General features: G+C 46.0%; 1 protein-coding gene across 1 annotated transcript; it reads right to left on the bottom strand.

Annotated features, from left to right (window-relative positions):
• Positions 1 to 7831: 7831 nt before the first annotated feature.
• LOC146650698 (trace amine-associated receptor 13c-like) lies at positions 7832 to 8945 on the bottom strand. Its single transcript, XM_085384286.1, has 2 exons — positions 8773 to 8945; positions 7832 to 8648 (listed from the first exon to the last, which is right to left on the bottom strand). The coding sequence occupies exons 1-2, from the start codon at positions 8943 to 8945 to the stop codon at positions 7832 to 7834; spliced, it is 990 nt and encodes a 329-aa protein (XP_085240412.1).
• Between the last annotated feature and the right edge of the window lie 10626 nt (positions 8946 to 19571).

Genomic DNA, 19571 nt, shown 5'->3' with positions numbered 1-19571 from the left:
TCTGAACAGTGTCTGGGAGGCTGTGGTTGCTGCTGCACGCAATGTTGATGGTGAACAGATCAAAACACTGACAGAATCCATGGATGGCAGGCTTTTGAGTGTCCTTGCAAAGAAAGGTGGCTATATTGGTCGCTGATTTGTTTTTGTTTTGTTTTTGAATGTCAGAAATGTATATTTGTGAATGTGGAGATGTTATATTGGTTTCACTGGTAAAAATAAATAATTGAAATGGGTATATATTTGTTTTTGTTAAGTTGCCTAATAATTATGCACAGTAATAGTCACCTGCACACACAGATATCCCCCTAAAATAGCTAAAACTAAAAACAAACTAAAAACTACTTCCAAAAACATTCAGCTTTGATATTAATGAGTTTTTTGGGTTCATTGAGAACATGGTTGTTGTTCAATAATAAAATTATTCCTCAAAAATACAACTTGCCTAATAATTCTGCACTCCCTGTATACACTTGCAATACATAGCTTTTATCAAGTATAGATAGTTTAATGATTAAGAATCTGCCCTCTGGATCTAAAACTGTATCGAGTACTGTGAAATTTAATATTTTTATGTATTAAAATTGCTACTCCCCTTTGTCTAGAATTATAACAAGCTGAGAACACATTAGGAAACTCAGGTGTTTTAAGTTCATTCGAACCTCTAAGAGGTCTGTGGGTCTCTTGTAAAAGGACAACATCTGCCTGTAGTTTTTTGAGTTGGTTAAATATTTTTAACCTCCTTTCTCTGGAGCCAGCTTCATTCATATTCCATGTAACAAACCTCAGTGGCCCCATAGATGTCTGTGTATAACTAGGGGTGTACGCTGTGTGTGTCGCCTAGACAGGTGGAGAGAATACATCACTTGTTCATGAATAAAGAGAAGGAGAGAGAGAAAAAATGTGTGGCGAGATGCTCCCTGAGTCCGACTATGTGTGTGCATATTTACTAATATGAGTACGCTTGGCTTAAGTGTGTGTATCCTATATGACTGCGTACGCTGTCTGACTGATGTAAATGTGCTGCCGTTGAGCGCATGATTGTGCGTGATCGTGCTGTGCGTATGTGTCGAAATAAAGGATGTTGTTTGTGGATGAGTGTGGAAGCAGGTGATCGAAGCAGTGAAAGAAATAAAGAAAGAAACCAAGGGCACGGGTGAGCAGCATAAAAACAAGAGGGGGAAAGAGAGGGAGGAAAAAAACGAGAAGGAAAAAAAACCAAACAAAAAAAACCCCGGAAATATTGGGAAGAGGACCCTGCGTCGTTCCAGGATCTCTTTGGGGAACTGGTCGTTCACGCTGAAGTCCGTTCCTTTTAATTCCCTGCCGCGGCGTTTCACCTGTTCCTTTTGTTTGAAGTGGCTGAATTTGGCCACAATAGGATGTGCTCTCCCAGCCGGCGACCTCATGGCCCACAAGCGATGCACTCTATCAAGGCGATGTTCTTTACGGTGTCCTCTGGCAGCTTCAGGTGGATTTTAATAAAGCTTTTCACCATTGCCTCAGCGTCCTCTCCGGCAGATTCTGGAATACCAGAAAACACAAGGTTGTCTCTCATGCTACGGGATTGTAGATCGATAACAGACTCTTTTATTTTTTTATTTTCTATGTTTAGCTGGGTCACGTTATCGGTAAGAGATTTGACCGACTCCCGTAGCGTGGCATTTTCAGCGGCAAGCGTTTCCACCTGCTGCTGGCTGAACTCCAGGGATTCTCGCAGAGATTTAAATTCCCGGTGTAAAATCTCCCCCAGGAACAGCCTCGCATCGAAAATGGACAATCGCTTGTCGATTGACTCCTGGATGCCTGCAATGTCTTTGCCGGCAGGCGATGTTATGCCGGGGAAGTCTGCCGGGCGACATCTCTTCGATGACGGTGTCTCAATTTTGGCCGAGGAAGATGCACTCTGTTTGATGTTCAGTAAAGAATCTGGATTCGTGATTACTAGCAAGCTTTGTTTACTGTGTAACTGAGCAGACATTACACGTAAGCCACCTCACTCCCGGGGGGGGGGGGGCGGGTCTCACTTTCGCGCTGTCTCACTGCGTGTGTGCGCAGCGTACTACATGGAACAGGTATATTAAAGCAGCATTAATGAACAATATTAGTGAGATGTTCTACATCCCCTTTCTTTAGCTTAGGACTGCATAAACGACTAACAACATCTTTAGCAATAATCCATTAACAACATATCCTAGTCCTGTGTCATTGGTAAGAACATAGTGAGACAGTCACATGTACTGTCCATTGCTTTTTTTTTTTTTCTTTTTTTTTTAATGTTACAGTCCATCTCTTATGCCTTAGTGTTCATACTTGGGGTTTGGCTTGCAGACTCTCCCAAATCGTGTGATGTAAGCATCACTTGCCACGCGACAGGGGGACTGGACAGGGGCTTGTGTGAAGTGTTGTGTGCGGCTATGTGTTTGTTCTTCAGTGTGTGGCACAGGTCTTTGGATCTGCTGTGGGGAACTTGTGGTTGGTGGTTGGGCCGCGGTGTAATCATCACGGGAATCTCCGTGTTGTGGTGGCGGTTCAGAGACTGGGAGGACATGCCTGCAGTTCCGCCTGTATTCTCCACCTCCTGACTGGACAATGTACAATCTGGGCTCCTTGCAGGCTTCCTTGATGGTTCCTAAGGAGTCATGTCCATGACGCGTTTGCATCCGCACAACCTCACCTGGCATGAGGGGACGGAGGGGTCTGCTGGACTTGTCATAGTATTTCTTCTGTGCATGGCGCTTGTGAAGTAAGTTTGTTTTAACAGCTCTGTTGCTTTTGGGGCTGGGAACGAGCAGACGTTTACACACAGGTAGGGTAGTGCGCGTCTGTCTTGACATCAGCCTTTCAGCTGGAGAACCTAATGTGTGGTCTCGTGGCACATTGCGGAGATTGAGTAGGTTGAGGAAGACATCTGTTCCATCTCTCTTTGATCTCCCCATCAACTGCTTTGCACTGCGAACTGCACGTTCAGCAAGTCCATTGGCCTGCGGATAGTCTGGGCTACTTGTCACATGAACAAAGTCCCAGGCCGAAGCAAAGTCTGCAAAGCGTTGGCTAGTGAATTGGGTGCCGTTGACTGATATTACTTTGTGCGGGCAGCCATGGACGGAAAAGTGTCTTTTAAGCTTTTTAATGACAGTGTTGGCGGTTAGGTCACGAAGCAAGTCTACCTCGAACCAACCTGAGTAAGAGTCGACGACAACCAGGTGATGTTGACCATTCCACTCAAAGATGTCAATGGCGACGGTTGACCAGGGTAAGTCCGGCACTGGATGTAGCTTCAGTGGCTCTTTCTGTTGATGTGGCCTGGTGCTGTTGCACACTGGACATGCAGCTGTTTCTTGCTCTATATCTTCAGTCATTGTGGGCCAAAACACGATACCACGGGCCCTGCATTTAGTAGCTTCCGTGCCTGGGTGCCCTCTGTGGAGGATGGCAATATAATCCTTTTGCAAAGACTTGGGGATCACTGTTTTCGGGCCTTTCGTGACAATGCCATCTTCTAGGGTGAGTTCACCTCGATATGGGTGGTATTGACGAAGTTCTGTGGGCAGCTGATTTTGTCTGCAAGGCCAGCCTCTCATTATGACACTGCTCAGTTTCTGTAGCTCTGGATCAGAGGCAGTGTGCTCCTTTAGCTGTGTCAGCCTGGAAGAAGAGATTTGTTGGATCGACATGATCTCGTAGTCAGTTGTTTCATCACTGTACTGATCTGTCGAGTTTGTGGGAGCACGGGACAAAGTGTCGGCGAGGTACATCTGCAAGCCTTTTTTGTACACCATCTGAAAGTTGTACTTCTGCAGTCTTAGCATCATGCGTTGCAGTCTGGCTGGAGCTGAATGTATTGGCTTGTTTAAGATAGTGACTAACGGCTGGTGATCAGTTTCGATTTGGATTTGCTTTCCATAGATGTAATCATTGAACTTGGAACAACCGAATACAACTGCAAGAAGCTCCTTCTCGATCTGTGCATAGCGCATTTCTGTCTGCGTCAGAGTACAAGAGGAGTAGGCAATCGGGGCGCCTTCCTGGAGGCATGCAGCCCCGAGTCTATACTGCGATGCATCACACGTTAGCGTGACGGGTTTCTGGATGTCGTAGTAGCTGAGGATGGGAGGACTGGTTAGGCTCTGTTTTAAAGCATCGAATGCATCTTGATGCTGCTTCAGCCAGCACCACTGAATGTCTTTGCACGTTAGCTCCCGAAGTGGGGCTGAGAGCTCACTGAAATCAGGAATGAACTTTCCTAGGTAATTAATCATCCCTAAGAAGCATTGGAGAGCTGTGACGTTTTCAGGTGTGGGCATCTCCTTAATTGCTTTAGTCTTTGCTGGGTCAGGCTTTAAGCCCTTGCTTGGGAAGACATGACCAACATAGCAGACTTCTTTGAGACTGAATTTGCACTTCAGGGGGTTGAGTCTCAGTTTGACTTCCCTTGCACGGTCGAGTACCTTTCTGAGATTGTGTTCATGCTCTTTCATATCTCTTCCGCCAATGATTATGTCGTCGACGATGACAGCACAGGGTTTTCCAGCAAAGATCTGCTCCATTGCACGCTGGAACACCTCGCTGGCTGAGTTTATTCCATACAGCATTCTGAGAAAGCGGAATCTGCAAAACGGCGAGCTGAAAGTCGTGAGCATGGATGATTTGTGGTCAAGCGTTATCTGCCAAAAGGAGCATTTCGCATCCAGGACAGAAAAGACTTTGGAGTTAGGCATTTGGGCGGCTACCTCCTCTATAGTACGCATAGGGTGATGTGGGCGTTTTAGCGCTTTGTTTAGATCTCTTGGATCGATGCAGAGTCTGATGTCATCTGAATTTTTCTTGTGGGTCGCCACCATAGACAACACCTGTTGGCTCGGTGACAGGGGTGATCACACCCAACTCGACCATGCGGGTTAATTCTGCTTTAACCTTGTCTTGCATTGGAACTGGTATTTTGCGTGCAGGCTTTACTACTGTTGTGACTTCTGGGTCTATTTTCATGGAATAGGTAACCGGAAGTTTACCAAGTTTATCTTCGAAGAGGTCTGAATACTCTAAGAAGATCTGTTCTGAAAAGGTGCTTTCCACATCCTTGGCTACATGGTGGACTTCTTTGTTCAATTTGATTAATTGTAAGTGGAGTGAGTCTGGTAAGCCAAGTAGGGGTTGTACGTCTCGTTTCACTACGAAGAACTGCAGAGGGTATTCCTTGCCTGCAGAGTGGCATGGGAGTGTTGCTGTGCCAGCTGTTTGGATTTCCTCACCTCCATATGCCACCAGTTTAGTTTTCTGTGATGGCAGGAGTTTTTCATCTTGTCTCAGTTGTTCAAAAAGGTCAGCTGGCATGACATTACATTTGGCGCCAGTGTCCACCTTGAGCTCTAAGCGTTTTCCATTAATATGCACCGTGGTGAAAATGTCATTCTTGTATGGAAAGCAGGGATTTATAGTGTCTATATTAATTCCATTCACATAGAACATTTCCTCATCGCTGCTAGGCGCTTGCATCTCAATGTGGTTAACAGGTCTCTTTTTGAATTGCCGTGTTTGTGATGACTTGCCACATTTCTGGAAATGATTCCATTTTTGGCACTTATGGCATTGCTGGCCATATGCTGGGCATTTGTCTCTTTTTGCCTCGTGGCTGTCCCCGCAGTTGTTGCAGTTTGTGATTGCGTGAGCGAGCCTCTGTTCTGGATGTGTTGCACGCCACTCATTGCCTGTCTTTGTCTTGACTTTGTGTGGATGTTTTTTCTTTATTGTGTGATGCAAGGTATCCACCTTTGTTGCCATTTGTTTTGGAGCTGCTAGAGCTTTCGTATGTTGATCTGTCTGCTCGAATATCTGGCACATTTCAATTGCTTTGCTCAAAGTTAAGTCACTGTCGCGCAGCAGTTGCTTTCTCATGCTGTCACTATTTATGCCACAAACAAGTCTATCTCTGATGAGCTCGTCTTTAAGCTGGTCAAATCTGCAACTGCCTGCCTTATTTTTCACGTAAGACTCAATTGTTTCATCTGGCCTTTGGTTTCTGGTGTTAAACTTGTGCCTTTCCATTGTTATGTTTGTTTGGGGATTACACAGTTCCCGAAATTTGCGCTTTAGACATTCCGGGTCTTCTCTCAATTCTGCTTCGGTCACCAATCGTCTGTGTTCTCCTTCCCCCGCGTGCACAGCGGGTGCATAAATGAAGGCGCGCTCCCGCTCGATGGCTTCAGAGCCGGCCAGGTTTAGCAGGATGAACGCTCTAGTTCGAGCATCCTTATCGGAATGAGCAGCGGCTATAAATATGTCGTATTCCTGCTCGAATACACGCCACTTCTCGACGATGTTTCCACTGAACACCAATGGTTCTGGTCTATGGAATCCGTCTGACATGGTCGTTGATGCTCAATAGCCTTTGCTACGATAGCCGAGCAACGCTAGCTGGTTACTTGCTTGCTTCGTCCGCAAAGTGCTGGGAAAACTTTAGCCTTACTACTCCGTCGGCAGGGCTGTAGCACACGACCAAACCACAACTTCTGACACCATGTTTGATGTTCAGTAAAGAATCTGGATTCGTGATTACTAGCAAGCTTTGTTTACTGTGTAACTGAGCAGACATTACACGTAAGCCACCTCACTCCCGGGGGGGGGGGGCGGGTCTCACTTTTGCGCTGTCTCACTTTGTGCGTGCGCAGCGTACTACACGGAACAGGTATATTAAAGCAGCATTAATGAACAATATTAGTGAGATGTTCTACACACTCTGAGCCTTCTTCATGACTAAATCTTGGAAACAGCGGTCGATGTAATCTTGGAGAACGTCTAAACTCTCCCCGTTGTTCTCCAGGGTATTAGAGATGATAGGACAGATGTTGTTAGTTATATGACAATTGATTAGTATATCTGGTAATACTGAAGCTTAAAGAAACTTTGTTCAATTCTAAACTACCATTCGCTTTAATTTTCCGCCAAAGTCTCTGGCGTCTGACGTCAGTTACAGCATGAGTCGCTTACCTTGTCCATCACTTCCGTCACTTACCTCTCCCTCCGTTTTTTCAGTTTGTGTAATTCTACATGAATTAATTTGTGTGTAGCACATTTTCACTTGAACATTTATTGTAACGCAATCCCTTAATAATTAAAATTCATATTAAGAATTTCTGTCACTTTTTAAAAACTCTGCTGTCAATCACAATTTCTTTCTTTCATGAAACTTATTTTATTAAATCACACATTTTGTAACTCAGACTCTCAAATTAGTGTCTTCAGAGTGTTGCTTCAACCGCACACACATACACCCACACACACACTCTGATAATTTTCAGTCACATAAAGCTGGATATTAAGACTTTTTTAGCATCTGTTAGCTGTGATGTAAAGGTACCCAGGGGGGCATTGCAATCTCTTTCTACCCCAGGTCTCAAGATACACTCCACACAGGATTCATCACACTAAAGACTGGTTTGCAGCTGCCTGGTAACAAGGCAAACTTGAAAACCTGGAATCTTCCCTCTGAGTAGCCACAGCAACATTTTGGTGATTAAAACAATCATGTCGAGGTTTTTTGTGACACTGTTTTCAACCAGTCTGACCCAGTGATAGCCAGCAACCACTCGGCAAACAGTATCAGAATGCACATTTTGTTGCTAGTGACAGGAGGTTGCCAGTGGGTTGTTAACCCTTTTCTAGGCCTCTATAATTGAAACCAGCACTATTTGACAACCAGTGTTGGGGTTATTACTCAAGAAATGTAATGTATGGCATATTACTTGTTAAATGTCTTAAAATTAATATAGTACATTATTGATAGAGAAAGTAATTTGATATACCATTTGGTACATTAAGGAATGATTTCTTTTTTCTACAGTATGCTGACCTCACAGGAGCCAGGCTGCAGTATCTGTAGAGTCACAATTAGTTTCACTGCTTTTCTAAACCAGGGGTAGAACATAGCATAAATCAAAGGGTTTAGACAGGAGTTAAAATAGTACATATAGATCACAATCGATGCAGATGAGCTATTGAGCAACTCGTTTCCAAAAAGTGAAATAATGTAATATGAGCAGAAACATAATAGAAACACAAGAACAAGAACACCCAGAGTCCTGGCTGCTTTTAACTCTGATTTAGTTGCTGTTAGAGTCACTGAGAGCTGCAGTGTGACAGCTGTAACCTGAGAGCGCATGGCACGGGCCTGAGACACAGCCACCACAAACACTCTCATATACAGAACAATGATGACAGTAAGTGGAATAATAAAGGCTAAAACAAGGTCAACAAATCCTGCAATAAATTCAATGAAAATTATACATCTTCCATAGCAAGATTTATGCTTGCCTGGTTGACTTAGATCATCTATTAAAATCACATAGCTGTAGAAAACAGAGCAGAGCCAACACAGACAGACACAGAGTTTCACTCTTCCCTCTGTGATTCTGGTGGGGTAATGCAGAGGGTCACAAATAGCCACATAGCGGTCGACTGATATCAGCACCATGTTGCCCACTGAGGCAGAGGCAACGATGTAGGATACATAATTATACAATGAACATGTGAGCTGACCAAGAAACCAACACGCTGTATTTCGCAGGATTTCTCCAGGCATAAACAGAAGACCAACGAGAAAGTCAGTGACAGCCAGAGAAAGGAGCAGGATGTTAGTGGGTGTGTGGAGCTGCCTAGAAAGATAGGAAAATATAATTTTAAAAAAAAGTCAACAGAAAGAAAGTATTCAAACAGATATAACAAATCAGGTATACACTTGTAAAGCCACAGCAGCAGGTAAAAAATATGAAACTCTGCCTGAAGTGGGAGACTGCAATGATGACGAGCAGGTTGAGAGTCACAGTCAGCAGAGACATTGAGGACACAACAATATAAAGGAGCAAAACTTGAGACAGAGGAGTTGTAGGTTTCTTGCAGGAGATGTTGAAGAGTTGTGGAAAGCAGAGCTCTGCTCCATCCTGAGTATCCATCTCCACAGACCTGCAGAGAGCTCCAGCTCTGGCTGAGTTATGACTACAATTAGTAATATAACTGATCCCAACACCACATCCTCTCAACTCCTCCCCTCTTCTTTCTTTCAGTTTTTATTGGACATTGATTTCCCCCTTCCCTTCGTCTTGGCCTAAAGCTTCACTATTTTCTTCTTGTAGGCCTGCCTCTCTCTCTTTTCTAAATTCCTTTTGGATATGTTGTACTTGGGATTCTTTTACTGTATCCTAATCTCTCTCTCTCTGTTCATTCTAGGTCAGAAATGGAAGTCTCAATTATTGAATTCACTCAACTTGTCAATCAGTAGGCCCACAAAACCCCTATACAGGATGTTGATTTCAGCTCGCTGATTTAAAAAAAAAAAAGGTCCTAATCCCTGATCCTATGAGTCTTGCCCAGTGGACAATGCAGGATTCTGATGCTGATGTGGGTGAGGGGACTCACCCAGTACTGGCTACCTCAAAATCAGCCAGGTGTTTTCCATAATAACCCTGACAAGACGTAACCTGAGTAGCTTATTTAACATGGCACTTGTTATTTCTGGTATTATTTTAGTAGCTTTGAAGGAAGGGTAACCTGTGTGAGCTATTTGCACTAATAAAAAATAATCCTCATTGTTACAGCAATAAAGGATGAATGTGGAAACATACTTACCACCCCAAATTATATTAATATTCAGTTCAGTCATTTTATGAAAATTTGTATACTTCTGAAGCTTGTAATGCAGCCTTAGTGGAAGATTTTTTTTTTTTTGTAATTTGGCTATGCACACTCTTATTTGGATAAATCCAAATTGAAGAATGACATTATGCCATCAGAAATAAATGAGTGTGGTGAGGCATGGTCAGCGGTGTCGTGCGGACGCACCTGCACAGCATCCGCTATGAGAGAGTTGTGGTGTGACGTTATGTTCGATTGGCAGCTTGTGTGCTGCAGTCGGAATGACTAACAATGGCTCTGATTAACGATTTCTTGTCATGGTCCTGGGCCATGTTGGCCCAGTGTTCTTAGTTTTCTAGTATGTTTGTATTTTGTTCCTTATTTAGGCCATGTTTTCTGAGTTGCCCTGTTGTGTTGTTCCCTAAGTGTTTTCCCTTCATGGCTTTTACCCCCTGTGTGCCCCTCTGTGTATCTGTGAGCCCTCATCTCTCCTTATGTTTTATTCCATGTTTCCCCTGCCCATTATGTCCAAGTTCTCCCCGTGCTCTCTCTCCCCCCCCCTGTGTGCCCTGTGTATTTATGAGCCCTCGTCTCCCTTTGTGGTTGTTTCATGTTTCCCCAGCCCGTTATGTCTGTGTTTTCCCCGTGCTCTCTCTCCTCCTGTCTGAACCTCTGTGCACTTCCTGTTTACTTTGTGACTCTCACGCCCGTACGTGTCATGTTCAGTTCACCCCGCCCTGTCTCGTTATGATTATCAGTGTCACCTGTGTTCCCCGTGTGTTCCCACTTTCCTCGTTAACCCTCTGTGTATTTCTGTCTGCGTCTCCCTCTGTTCAGCGTGATGTCGTCCCTCATGCTGTGTGTGGATCTCCCTGTGAGTTCTTAGTTTATGGTTTCCCAGTTTAGTCTAGTTTGTATGTTTGTTCTACCAGCAAATAAAGCTGTGTTTTGAGTTCACCTCCCCGAGTCTGTGAGTCCTGCATTTTGGGTCCAACTCCTGCCTGCCGCACAGCGATTCATGACATTTCTGGAGCGGTGGAGGAGTGACCATTCTAGGTCAGAAATGGAAGTCTCAGTTATTTAATTGACTCAACTTGTCAATCGGTAGGTCCACAAAACCCCTATACAGGAAGTTGATTTCAGCTTGGTGATTTAAAAAAAAAAAGTCCTAATCCCTGATCCTATGAGTCTTCCCCAGTGGATAATGTAGGATTCTGGCACTGATGTGGTTGAGGGGACTCGCCCAGTACTGACTACCTCTAAATCAGCCAGGTGTTTTTCATGCTAACCCTGATAAGACGTAACCTGAGTAGCCCATCAGTCTCACCTGTTAACCTGTTATTTAACATGGCACTTGTTATTTCTGGTATTATTTTAGTAGCTTGGAAGACGGGGTAACCTGTGAGAGGTATTTGCACTAATAAAAATAATCCTGGATTTCTACCTTTACTGCTTCACTAAAGGTCAAAAAGTGAATGTCCACAATTTAGGCTTGAATTGCAGGAAATTTTATTAATGGAATTCAGCAACACAATAGCATAATAAAATAATGAAAATCACAAAAAATATTGACATCAATTATACTTTACTAATCTAACTAAGAATCTGTAAGTTTATTTTTATTTTTGGGGAGGAGAGGTTGAAGGAAGGATGAGCACAGCCAGGCCTAGAGAGACACTCAGCTGGGCATTCAAGTTGTTGACATTTAATCATCCGATGTCCACTCACACCTTATCTCTGTCTATCTACCTGACTTACATGATTTAAAACAAGTTTAACCTTTTAAACTTTAAAATCAGTTCTTTACACTACATTTGTTACTCTTAACATTAAGAGTTCACATTTAAATCACATTTAAACATTCACTCACGTATAGATAAAATTCACATCAAGCTTCATTCAGTCTGTGTAATTCTTTTGTTTTTTTTTGTTTTTTTTGTGTGTGTTTTTTGCCTTTCCCGTTTGGCTCTTTTGCCATCAGAATTAGTGTCTAAAGGCGAAGAAAGATGCCCAACGGATTTACTTTACCAAATGGACCATCCAGGCCTTGCCGTAATGGTCTATTTGATTCACCTTTTATTGTTTATTTTATTTTTTTTATTTTCACTTGCTAGATACGGGACAGACTTGAATGAGGTTTTAGATACGGGCGGCATCGTGGTGGGGGGCGGCATCACGGGCATCGGCAAAAAAAAATAAAAAATGCTCGTACTCATGCTGCCCCGACGTCAGCCAGCACATATTGGGAATGGCATAGGCACCAATCAGTTCTCTATCGCCCTTACTCCCATTTCTTGGGAGTAAGGGCACATAGAGCACATTTCATTTATAATGTTGTAAATCCAAGCCCATTATGCAGGGGCGATTTTAGCCCATTTTTGGGGGTGCTGAAGCACCCCCAAAATGAATCAACGCACCCCCAAAGATTTCTTGCTTTTTTTTTTTTTCACAATATTTGCTGTTTGTGTGACACACTACTAAAATTATAAAAAGATTACAGTACTTGGTTGAAACGTAACATTTCAACAACAAAAGTATAGATACCCCCTTCCCAAAATGGTTTGTTCCAGCTCGCCTCTCCCCAGCTCTGGCTCTAGCACTCTTGCTGCTACTGTGATCCACACAGAAATGTGGTCACAATTGTGAGTTAAGTGTCGTGATATATAGAGATTATTATGCATGTATTATTTTGCTGGTTTATTGGTGTAATTTAAAGCCACAATGTCATGTAAGTTCCCTGTTGCCAGGAGAGTGTATAACACTTTGGACAGTAGGGGGAGGCAGCGTGCTTTGGGAACTGAGTCGGGTGCATAGCTGCCGTAAGTTTTCCATTCTGGCAAGACTGACCAGGCGAACGGCAGCGTGTCTCCTGTGTTCACTTTCTCTCCTGTTTTACAGGTCAGTAATGTGGTCAAAAACATAAAGAAATACACAGTTGGACACTGTGATACTTAAACTGTCATGATCCTGGGTCCTTTTGACCCAGCGTTTTGTGTTTTCTCTTCGCAATTTTGGTTCTGTTCTCCTCTAATTGGTGTTTACCCTGTTCCCCCCCGTGTGTTCCTGTTTTATTGTGAAGGTCTGCGTCTTATGTGAGTGTTTTCAGTTTGCCTCCCTGGTCTCGTCATGTTAATCACTCCCAGCTGTGTCTCCCACCTGTGTGTAATCTCCCTGTGTTCTGAGTGTATTTAAGTTGTATTTTCTGTCTTAGTAATCGCTGGTTCGTCTGTGTTGTTTCCCCTCGGTCTCCCCGTATGTATTTCTCCGGACCTCCCTGCATCCTCATTCTGGTTTGTCTTATTAGTTTACCCAGTTTAGGTTCATGTTTTGTCGCCACCACTGTTTGTACTTACACCCCTGTAAATAAACACTCACCTGCACCAGAGCTGCTGCCTTTTGGGTCCTTTTCTACATTCCACACGGCTTGCCCCGGCAATCCGTGACATAAACTTTCATGACATAAGACGGGTCTGTGATATGTGATGTATTATACTGTCGCTATGTGAGCTACTTTAGCTCTGTAGGATGTTATAGCTAGGCTATATGCCTGGGTAACGCTAGCAAGCTGTTGCAACTGCGTATAATACTCCATATAATAATAAGAAGCACCAACCCAGTTGGGTTTACAGTTCCTGATAAACTTGTAGCTTTGTGTTCATGACAAATGTTTTGTATAACGTGTGTGTAAAGTGTTCTGAGCCCGCCTGAAGTCATGTGTAAACTTGCTGTTTCAGTGTTAGAATCTAACTGGTCTGAAAAAGACATATGAAGCGAGAGCGCTAGTAAGAGTACGGCCAACAAAAATGCTGGCAAGGAAAGTAGTGCAGTAATGTTGAAAGTAGAGTTTCCTTTCTATGATAAGACACTACCATGATGATGTGAATTATATTGTTTATCTCATTTATGGGAAAAGAGGTGTAGTTGCCATTTGTTTCTGTCATGGTCTCCGTGCCTGCCTGGTCGGCCCCACAAGGCTACAATTGCTGTTTCTGTTCTCTCCCTCTCTGCCTGGGCGGAGCTCACTGTGGGCTCCCGCCCTTGGCCCACACACACACCTGACAACACTCACCCATCATCACCGGGAGCACTATTTGAGGCTGGAACACAGATCCTCTCGTCGCTGGATGATTGTACCCCTAACGTTAGTGTTCTCACAGCTCTTGTGCTTCATATTCGTGATTTGTGATTAGTTGGTGACCTGCCTTCTCGTCTGCCTCAGATCTTCCCCCCCCGGACCTGCGACCTCCCTGCTGCGGGAACGTGTGTGAGTGTGAGCGAAGAAGACGTGAGCGAGTTACCCTGTGATTCCCCCGGAGTTTTGGATCCCTTCACTGTACATATATTGCACTGGCACTGTTACCCTGTGATTCCCCCGGAGTTTTGGATCCCTTCACTGTACATATATTGCACTGGCACTGTAAATAAACTACACCTTGGAGATACCTTACCGCTCTGCGTTTGAATCCCTGTACCAGATCGTGACAGTTTCATTCATTTAAACCCTTTGTTGTTTTATGCCAGTAGTGTGGACTAATATTGAAATGTACTGGTAGAAAACAAGCCATGTGAGGGAATGAGCAGTTATTGTGAAATTGAGTTAACAAAAGAGTGGAGCAGATATGCTTGTGTTGTATGAATAAATTCTGGCAAGACTGACCAGGCGAACAGCAGCGTGTCTCCTGTGTTCACTTTCTCTCCTGTTTTACAGGATCGTAATCTGGCTACGCGCCCATCATAGTGGGGCCTGTAACAGATTTCTGGGGGCTAACGGCTGATGAAGCATACGACATTGCAACTCACCTTGACCCGGTGGCTGAACTGGACTCAGAAAGGCTAAACAAGGACGATGAGGAAGGTTGCATTGAGTACATCACTGCTTATATGAACAGCTCCACACTCCTACAGCTAGAGGATGAGGGCTTGGTCATGTTGTTATGTTTACAAGACACTATTGACTTGGTTATTACTAACCGGGATAAGGGTAGACCACCCCCCAAAGATCTGGCTAGTGGTGAAGGGACGCCTGTGATGCCACCAGCCAGTGATAACATTAATGGCAAACATATATCTCCCATGGGTGGCTACGCTCCCGAAGTGGCAACCCCCAACTTTGACATACACCAACTGCTCACAGATTCAGGGGAGGGGCAGAACAAATCTCACAGACACAGCATCAACGCACCTGACCCAGAGGGACCACAGTGTAGGACGGGTAGCTGCGGTCACATCAGCGGGCCTCGTGCCACTAACTCACCACCAACTGACATCAGACATCCACTGATTCCCCAGCAACACCACATGGCTGCGGGAGCACTGCCTGCCCCAGCCCACGAGAGTGTGATTGCCCTTCGCGACCTGCCCCTGTTACAGAGGAAGGAATTCAAAATACATGGTGGGCAAATAACTGATACTGCATCGGACATTAGTTTTAACAGTATCTGCAAACAGATTGATGACGGTCGCTGCCGCCGGAAGAGAGAGAGCGTCGCTTTCGTGCACGCGCGTGTTTTTATTGCAGGTCAACAGAACATTTAATCGCAGCATGTCCTAAGAGAGGAAAAGGGCCAGCCCGCCAGTAGATTCGGGGATACGGGTGGGCGGTTCTCATAGTGATGATAAACCCCGTTTGCTTCTCACAGTCAGTTTAGTTATCAGCCGTGCCACGCACTCCTTTCAGGCCCTGGTCGACTCCGGTTCAGAGCAAAACCTAATCAGTTTTGACCACGCCACACGGTTAGGATTGCACCTTGTGCCTTTAGACCCGCCTATTTCAGCGAGAGCACTTGATAACCAGGTTTTTGCACAAATAACTCACCACACAGAGCCAGTGACTGTAATCACTTCAGGAAATCATAGGGAGGAGCTCACTTTCTTTGCCCTCTCATCGCCTGACACTTCCCTCACATTCGGCTAGCCTTGGTTAAAGCTACACAATCCACACTTGGATTGGTCTGGACAGAAGATAATAAGCTGGAGTGTATTCTGCCATTCTAATTGTTTGATGTCGGCGTGTCCCCCGGGCCCTGAGGAGCCCTATGCGTTGGAAGAAACAACCCCCGATCTCACTGGTGTGCCCATTGAATATCACGATTTCAAAGAGATTTTTAGTAAGAGTAAGGCACAATCTTTGCCGCCTCACAGACCCTATGACTGTGCCATAGACCTTCTCCCCGGTGCTCCTTTGCCCTCCAGGCGATTATACAACATATCTAAACCAGAACATGTTGCTATGGAGAAGTACATCAGAGAGTCACTTGCTGCTGGAATAATTCGACCGTCGTCTTCACCTGTTGCAGCTGGATTCTTCTTTGTGGGTAAGAAGGGCGGGTTGCTACGACCATGTATTGATTTCCGTGGCCTCAATGACATAACTATAAAGAATAAATACCCATTGCCACTCATCAGTTCTGTGTCAGAGTCCCTGCAAGGCGCCACTATCTTCACAAAGCTGGATATTCGTAATGCTTATCATTTGGTACGCATTAGGCAAGGAGATGAGTGGAAGACGGCCTTTAACTGGGCCACTTCGAGTACTTGGTCATGCCCTTTGGACTAACGAACGCCCCAGCCGTAATTCAAGCGTTGGTGAATGATATTCTCAGGGACTTTCTGAACAGATTTGTGTTCGTATATCTGGATGACATACTCGTCTTTTCCAGATCACTCCAGGAACATCACGCTCATGTCCGTGCTGTCATCCAGCGCTTATTGGAGAACAAACTGTACAGGAAAGCAGAAAAGTGTGAGTTTCATGCATCGTCAGTTTCTTTTCTTGGTTATATCTTAGCAGGGGGGCAGCTGAAGACTGATCCAGCAAAGGTCAAGGCAGTCACAGAGTGGCCGGTACCCACATCCCGTAAGCTTCTCCAAAGGTTCCTGGGCTTTGCCAACTTCTACAGGCGATTCGTCAGGAACTACAGTCAGGTAGCTGCACCTCTAACACGCCTCACGTCTACCAAGCACCCATTCACATGGTCTGCCGAAGCCGACAAAGCTTTCAACAAGCTAAAACAACTGTTTGCAACAGCTCCTGTGCTAATTCAGTCCAACACCAGCAAGCCCTTCATTGTAGAGGTAGACGCATCAGATGTTGGAGTGGGGGCAGTGTTGTCTCAACATACTAGTCCATCAGCAAAGTTACAACCCTGCGCTTTCTTCTCTCGTCGCTTGTCTCCGGCAGAGAGAAATTACGATGTTGGGGACCGTGAGCTGCTTGCTGTGAAACTGCCATTGGAGGAGTGGCATCAGCTGCTGGAGGGGGCTGAGCACCCATTCATAGTCTGGACAGACCATAAAAACTTAACATACCTACGGAATGCAAAGAGACTAAATACACGCCAAGCCCGTTGGTCACTGTTTTTTGCCCGTTTCAACTTTTCTATCTCATATCGCCCAGGTACCCGGAATGTTAAGCCAGATGCTCTCTCCCGCCAGTTCGAATCTGCCTCGGAGCAGTCAGAAGTACCCTCTATACTCCCTGCCAGCTGTCGTGTCGGGGCTGTCACATGGGAAGTAGACTCCGTCATTCAGCGGGCTCTACAAGCAGAACCTGATCCTGGCACCGGTCCAGCTAACAAGCGCTATGTACCCACAGCAGCCCGCTCCAAGGTTTTGGAATGGGTTCACACGGCCAAGTTCACAGGTCACCCGGGCCGAGGTAGGACAGCTACGCTACTGAAGAGACACTTTTGGTGGGAGATGTTGGATAGGGATGTACGGGAATACGTAGCTGCTTGCACAGTTTGTGCTCGTAATAAGTCCAGAAATCGCCGCCCTTACGGACTGCTTCAACCACTAACCACTCCACACCGGCCATGGTCACATATTGCATTGGATTTTGTTACAGGACTCCCAGACTCAGCGGGAAAGACTACCATACTTACCATAGTTGACAGATTTTCCAAGGCAGCACATTTCATAGCTCTAGATAAACTGCCCACTGCTTCAGAAACAGCTAAACTGTTGGTTGAACATGTTTTCAGACTCCATGGGATCCCAATGGAAATAGTGTCTGACAGGGGTCCCCAGTTTGCTTCTCAGGCCTGGGGAGCCTTTTGTACGGCCCTGGGGGCCAAGCCCTGTTTGAGCTCCGGCTACCATCCACAGACCAATGGCCAAACTGAGCGCCTAAACCAAGAACTCGAGACCACTCTTCGCTGCGTTACTGCCCATAATCCAGCCTCTTGGTCCACATTCTTACCGTGGGTTGAATATGCACATAACACACTCACCACCTCGGCCACAGGTCTTTCACCTTTTGAAGCATCCTTAGGTTACCAGCCACCTCTGTTCCCTGAGCAAGAAGCTGAGCTTGCTGTGCCTTCTGTCCAGCATCATCTGCAGCGTTGCCGCCGGGCCTGGACGCGGACTCGTGAGGCGCTGTTGCGCGCTGTGTCTCGCCAATGCCACTACGCCAACCAGCGGCGCACGGCAGCACCTACTTACTCTCTGGGGCAGACGGTATGGCTGGCGGCTAAGGACATCCCGCTCCAGGGAACCTCTCGCAAACTGTCTCCGCGCTATATTGGGCCTTTCAAGATTGACAGGCTAATCGGCCCTGCGGCAGTCAGGCTCACGTTACCTGCATCGTTGCGGATCCATCCAGTGTTCCATGTTTCGCAGGTCAAGCCAGTGTTGTCTAGTCCTCTGTGCCCTCCTTCCAACCCCCCTCCTCCCGCCCGGTTTGTCGATGGTCATCCTGCCTACTCGGTGCGGCGTATCCTGGACGTGCGGTGGAGGGGCAGGGGCCAGCAGTTTTTGGTGGACTGGGAGGGGTACGGGCCTTAGGAGCGTTCATGGGTGTCTCCGTCTCTGATCTTGGACCCGGCGCTTGTTTCTGCTTTTTACAGGTCTCGTCGCGTGTCCGGGTCGGCTCGGTCGCCGGGGGGCGATCCTTGAGGAGGGGGTACTGTCATGGTCTGGGTGGGTACAGGGTTTTTCTACTCCGCTGGGCTCCACCTTCAGGCAGAGACTCCAATCAGCTTCCACACCTGGTTCCAATCAAGTCACCAGCATATAAGACCAGCATTCACAACAGACCTCTGCCAGATCTTCTGCTAACTCATGTTAGTGCTAGGCCGCCAAGCCCTTGTGAGAACCCTCAACTACTGCTTTTCTCCTCACCGTGTTTTCTTTGTCATAGGACCCACCTGGCAGTCGCATTTGTAGCCGCTAAACTGGTGGACCTAAATCTTTACCACCACGTCTGTATACATACAAGCAGAAAGGGGAGTGAGTGGGTCAGCGCTCAGAGCACAGAAACTTAGCTGGCTTCAAACACACCATTTATTTTCCATAAAAAACACAGCCAGAGTCACAAATACAAGCTAAAATCCCCGTATACAATAAAAATAGTGTTTGCAACCCGCTAAAAACCCGGCCGGCCGGAATGATTTAAACACTAAAAACACAAAGCTGAATGAATGTTTTTCCCTATGCTAAAAACTCCCCCCAGGGTCCTAATTCTCACAGTCCAGCAACACACGGGCAAATTCTCCTGAGCTGCAAGAGACAGGAGAGGAACTCCTCTTCCGGGATGGGGAATCTCGCCAGCAGAAGACCAGGGAGGAGGCTCCTATCTCCTCCTGACGGTGCGCGATCGTGCAGTCCAGCCACTCTCCACACCCGCGCACGGCCTCCCTCGTAGCTCCGCCCTGAAACAACAGACACGGGCCAGCAATGTTGTCGGCGCAGCCGCTGTTACCCTTCCCCGGCAAAGCTACTCCTAGCGCCCAACAGTGGGAAAGCGATACTCACAGATGCAGGCAGAGGCGTACCCCTGCCCTACTGTGGATTTCACGCGTCGCTATTCTGTCCGTTCGGACTGGATCGCCGGGTTATGCTGGCCGATCGCTGAATGTCTCGTGGCGCCCCACAGTCAGGCCGGAGGTCCTTCTGTTCATATGCTGGCTTGCACACGTTTTGTTTCCAGCTCTTCACTTTTTGTG

This window comes from Rhamphochromis longiceps, linkage group LG16, assembly GCF_057381845.1.
Source record: "Rhamphochromis longiceps isolate RC_006_pf linkage group LG16, R_longiceps_female_GT1.1, whole genome shotgun sequence".
Classification (NCBI taxonomy): Eukaryota; Metazoa; Chordata; class Actinopteri; order Cichliformes; family Cichlidae; genus Rhamphochromis; species Rhamphochromis longiceps.
The sequence above is the reverse complement of the archived record's forward strand: the minus strand, read 5'-3'. Positions and strand labels throughout refer to the sequence as shown.

What these genes read in the sequence shown, in the direction of transcription:
- LOC146650698 (XM_085384286.1), bottom strand. Translation starts at nt 8,945, where the DNA reads ATGGATACTCAGGATGGAGCAGAGCTCTGCTTTCCACAACTCTTCAAC. An exon ending in ATTGCAGTCTCCCACTTCAG is followed by an intron (nt 8,649 to 8,772) that starts GCAGAGTTTCAT and finishes CTATCTTTCTAG; the next exon opens with GCAGCTCCACACACCCACTA.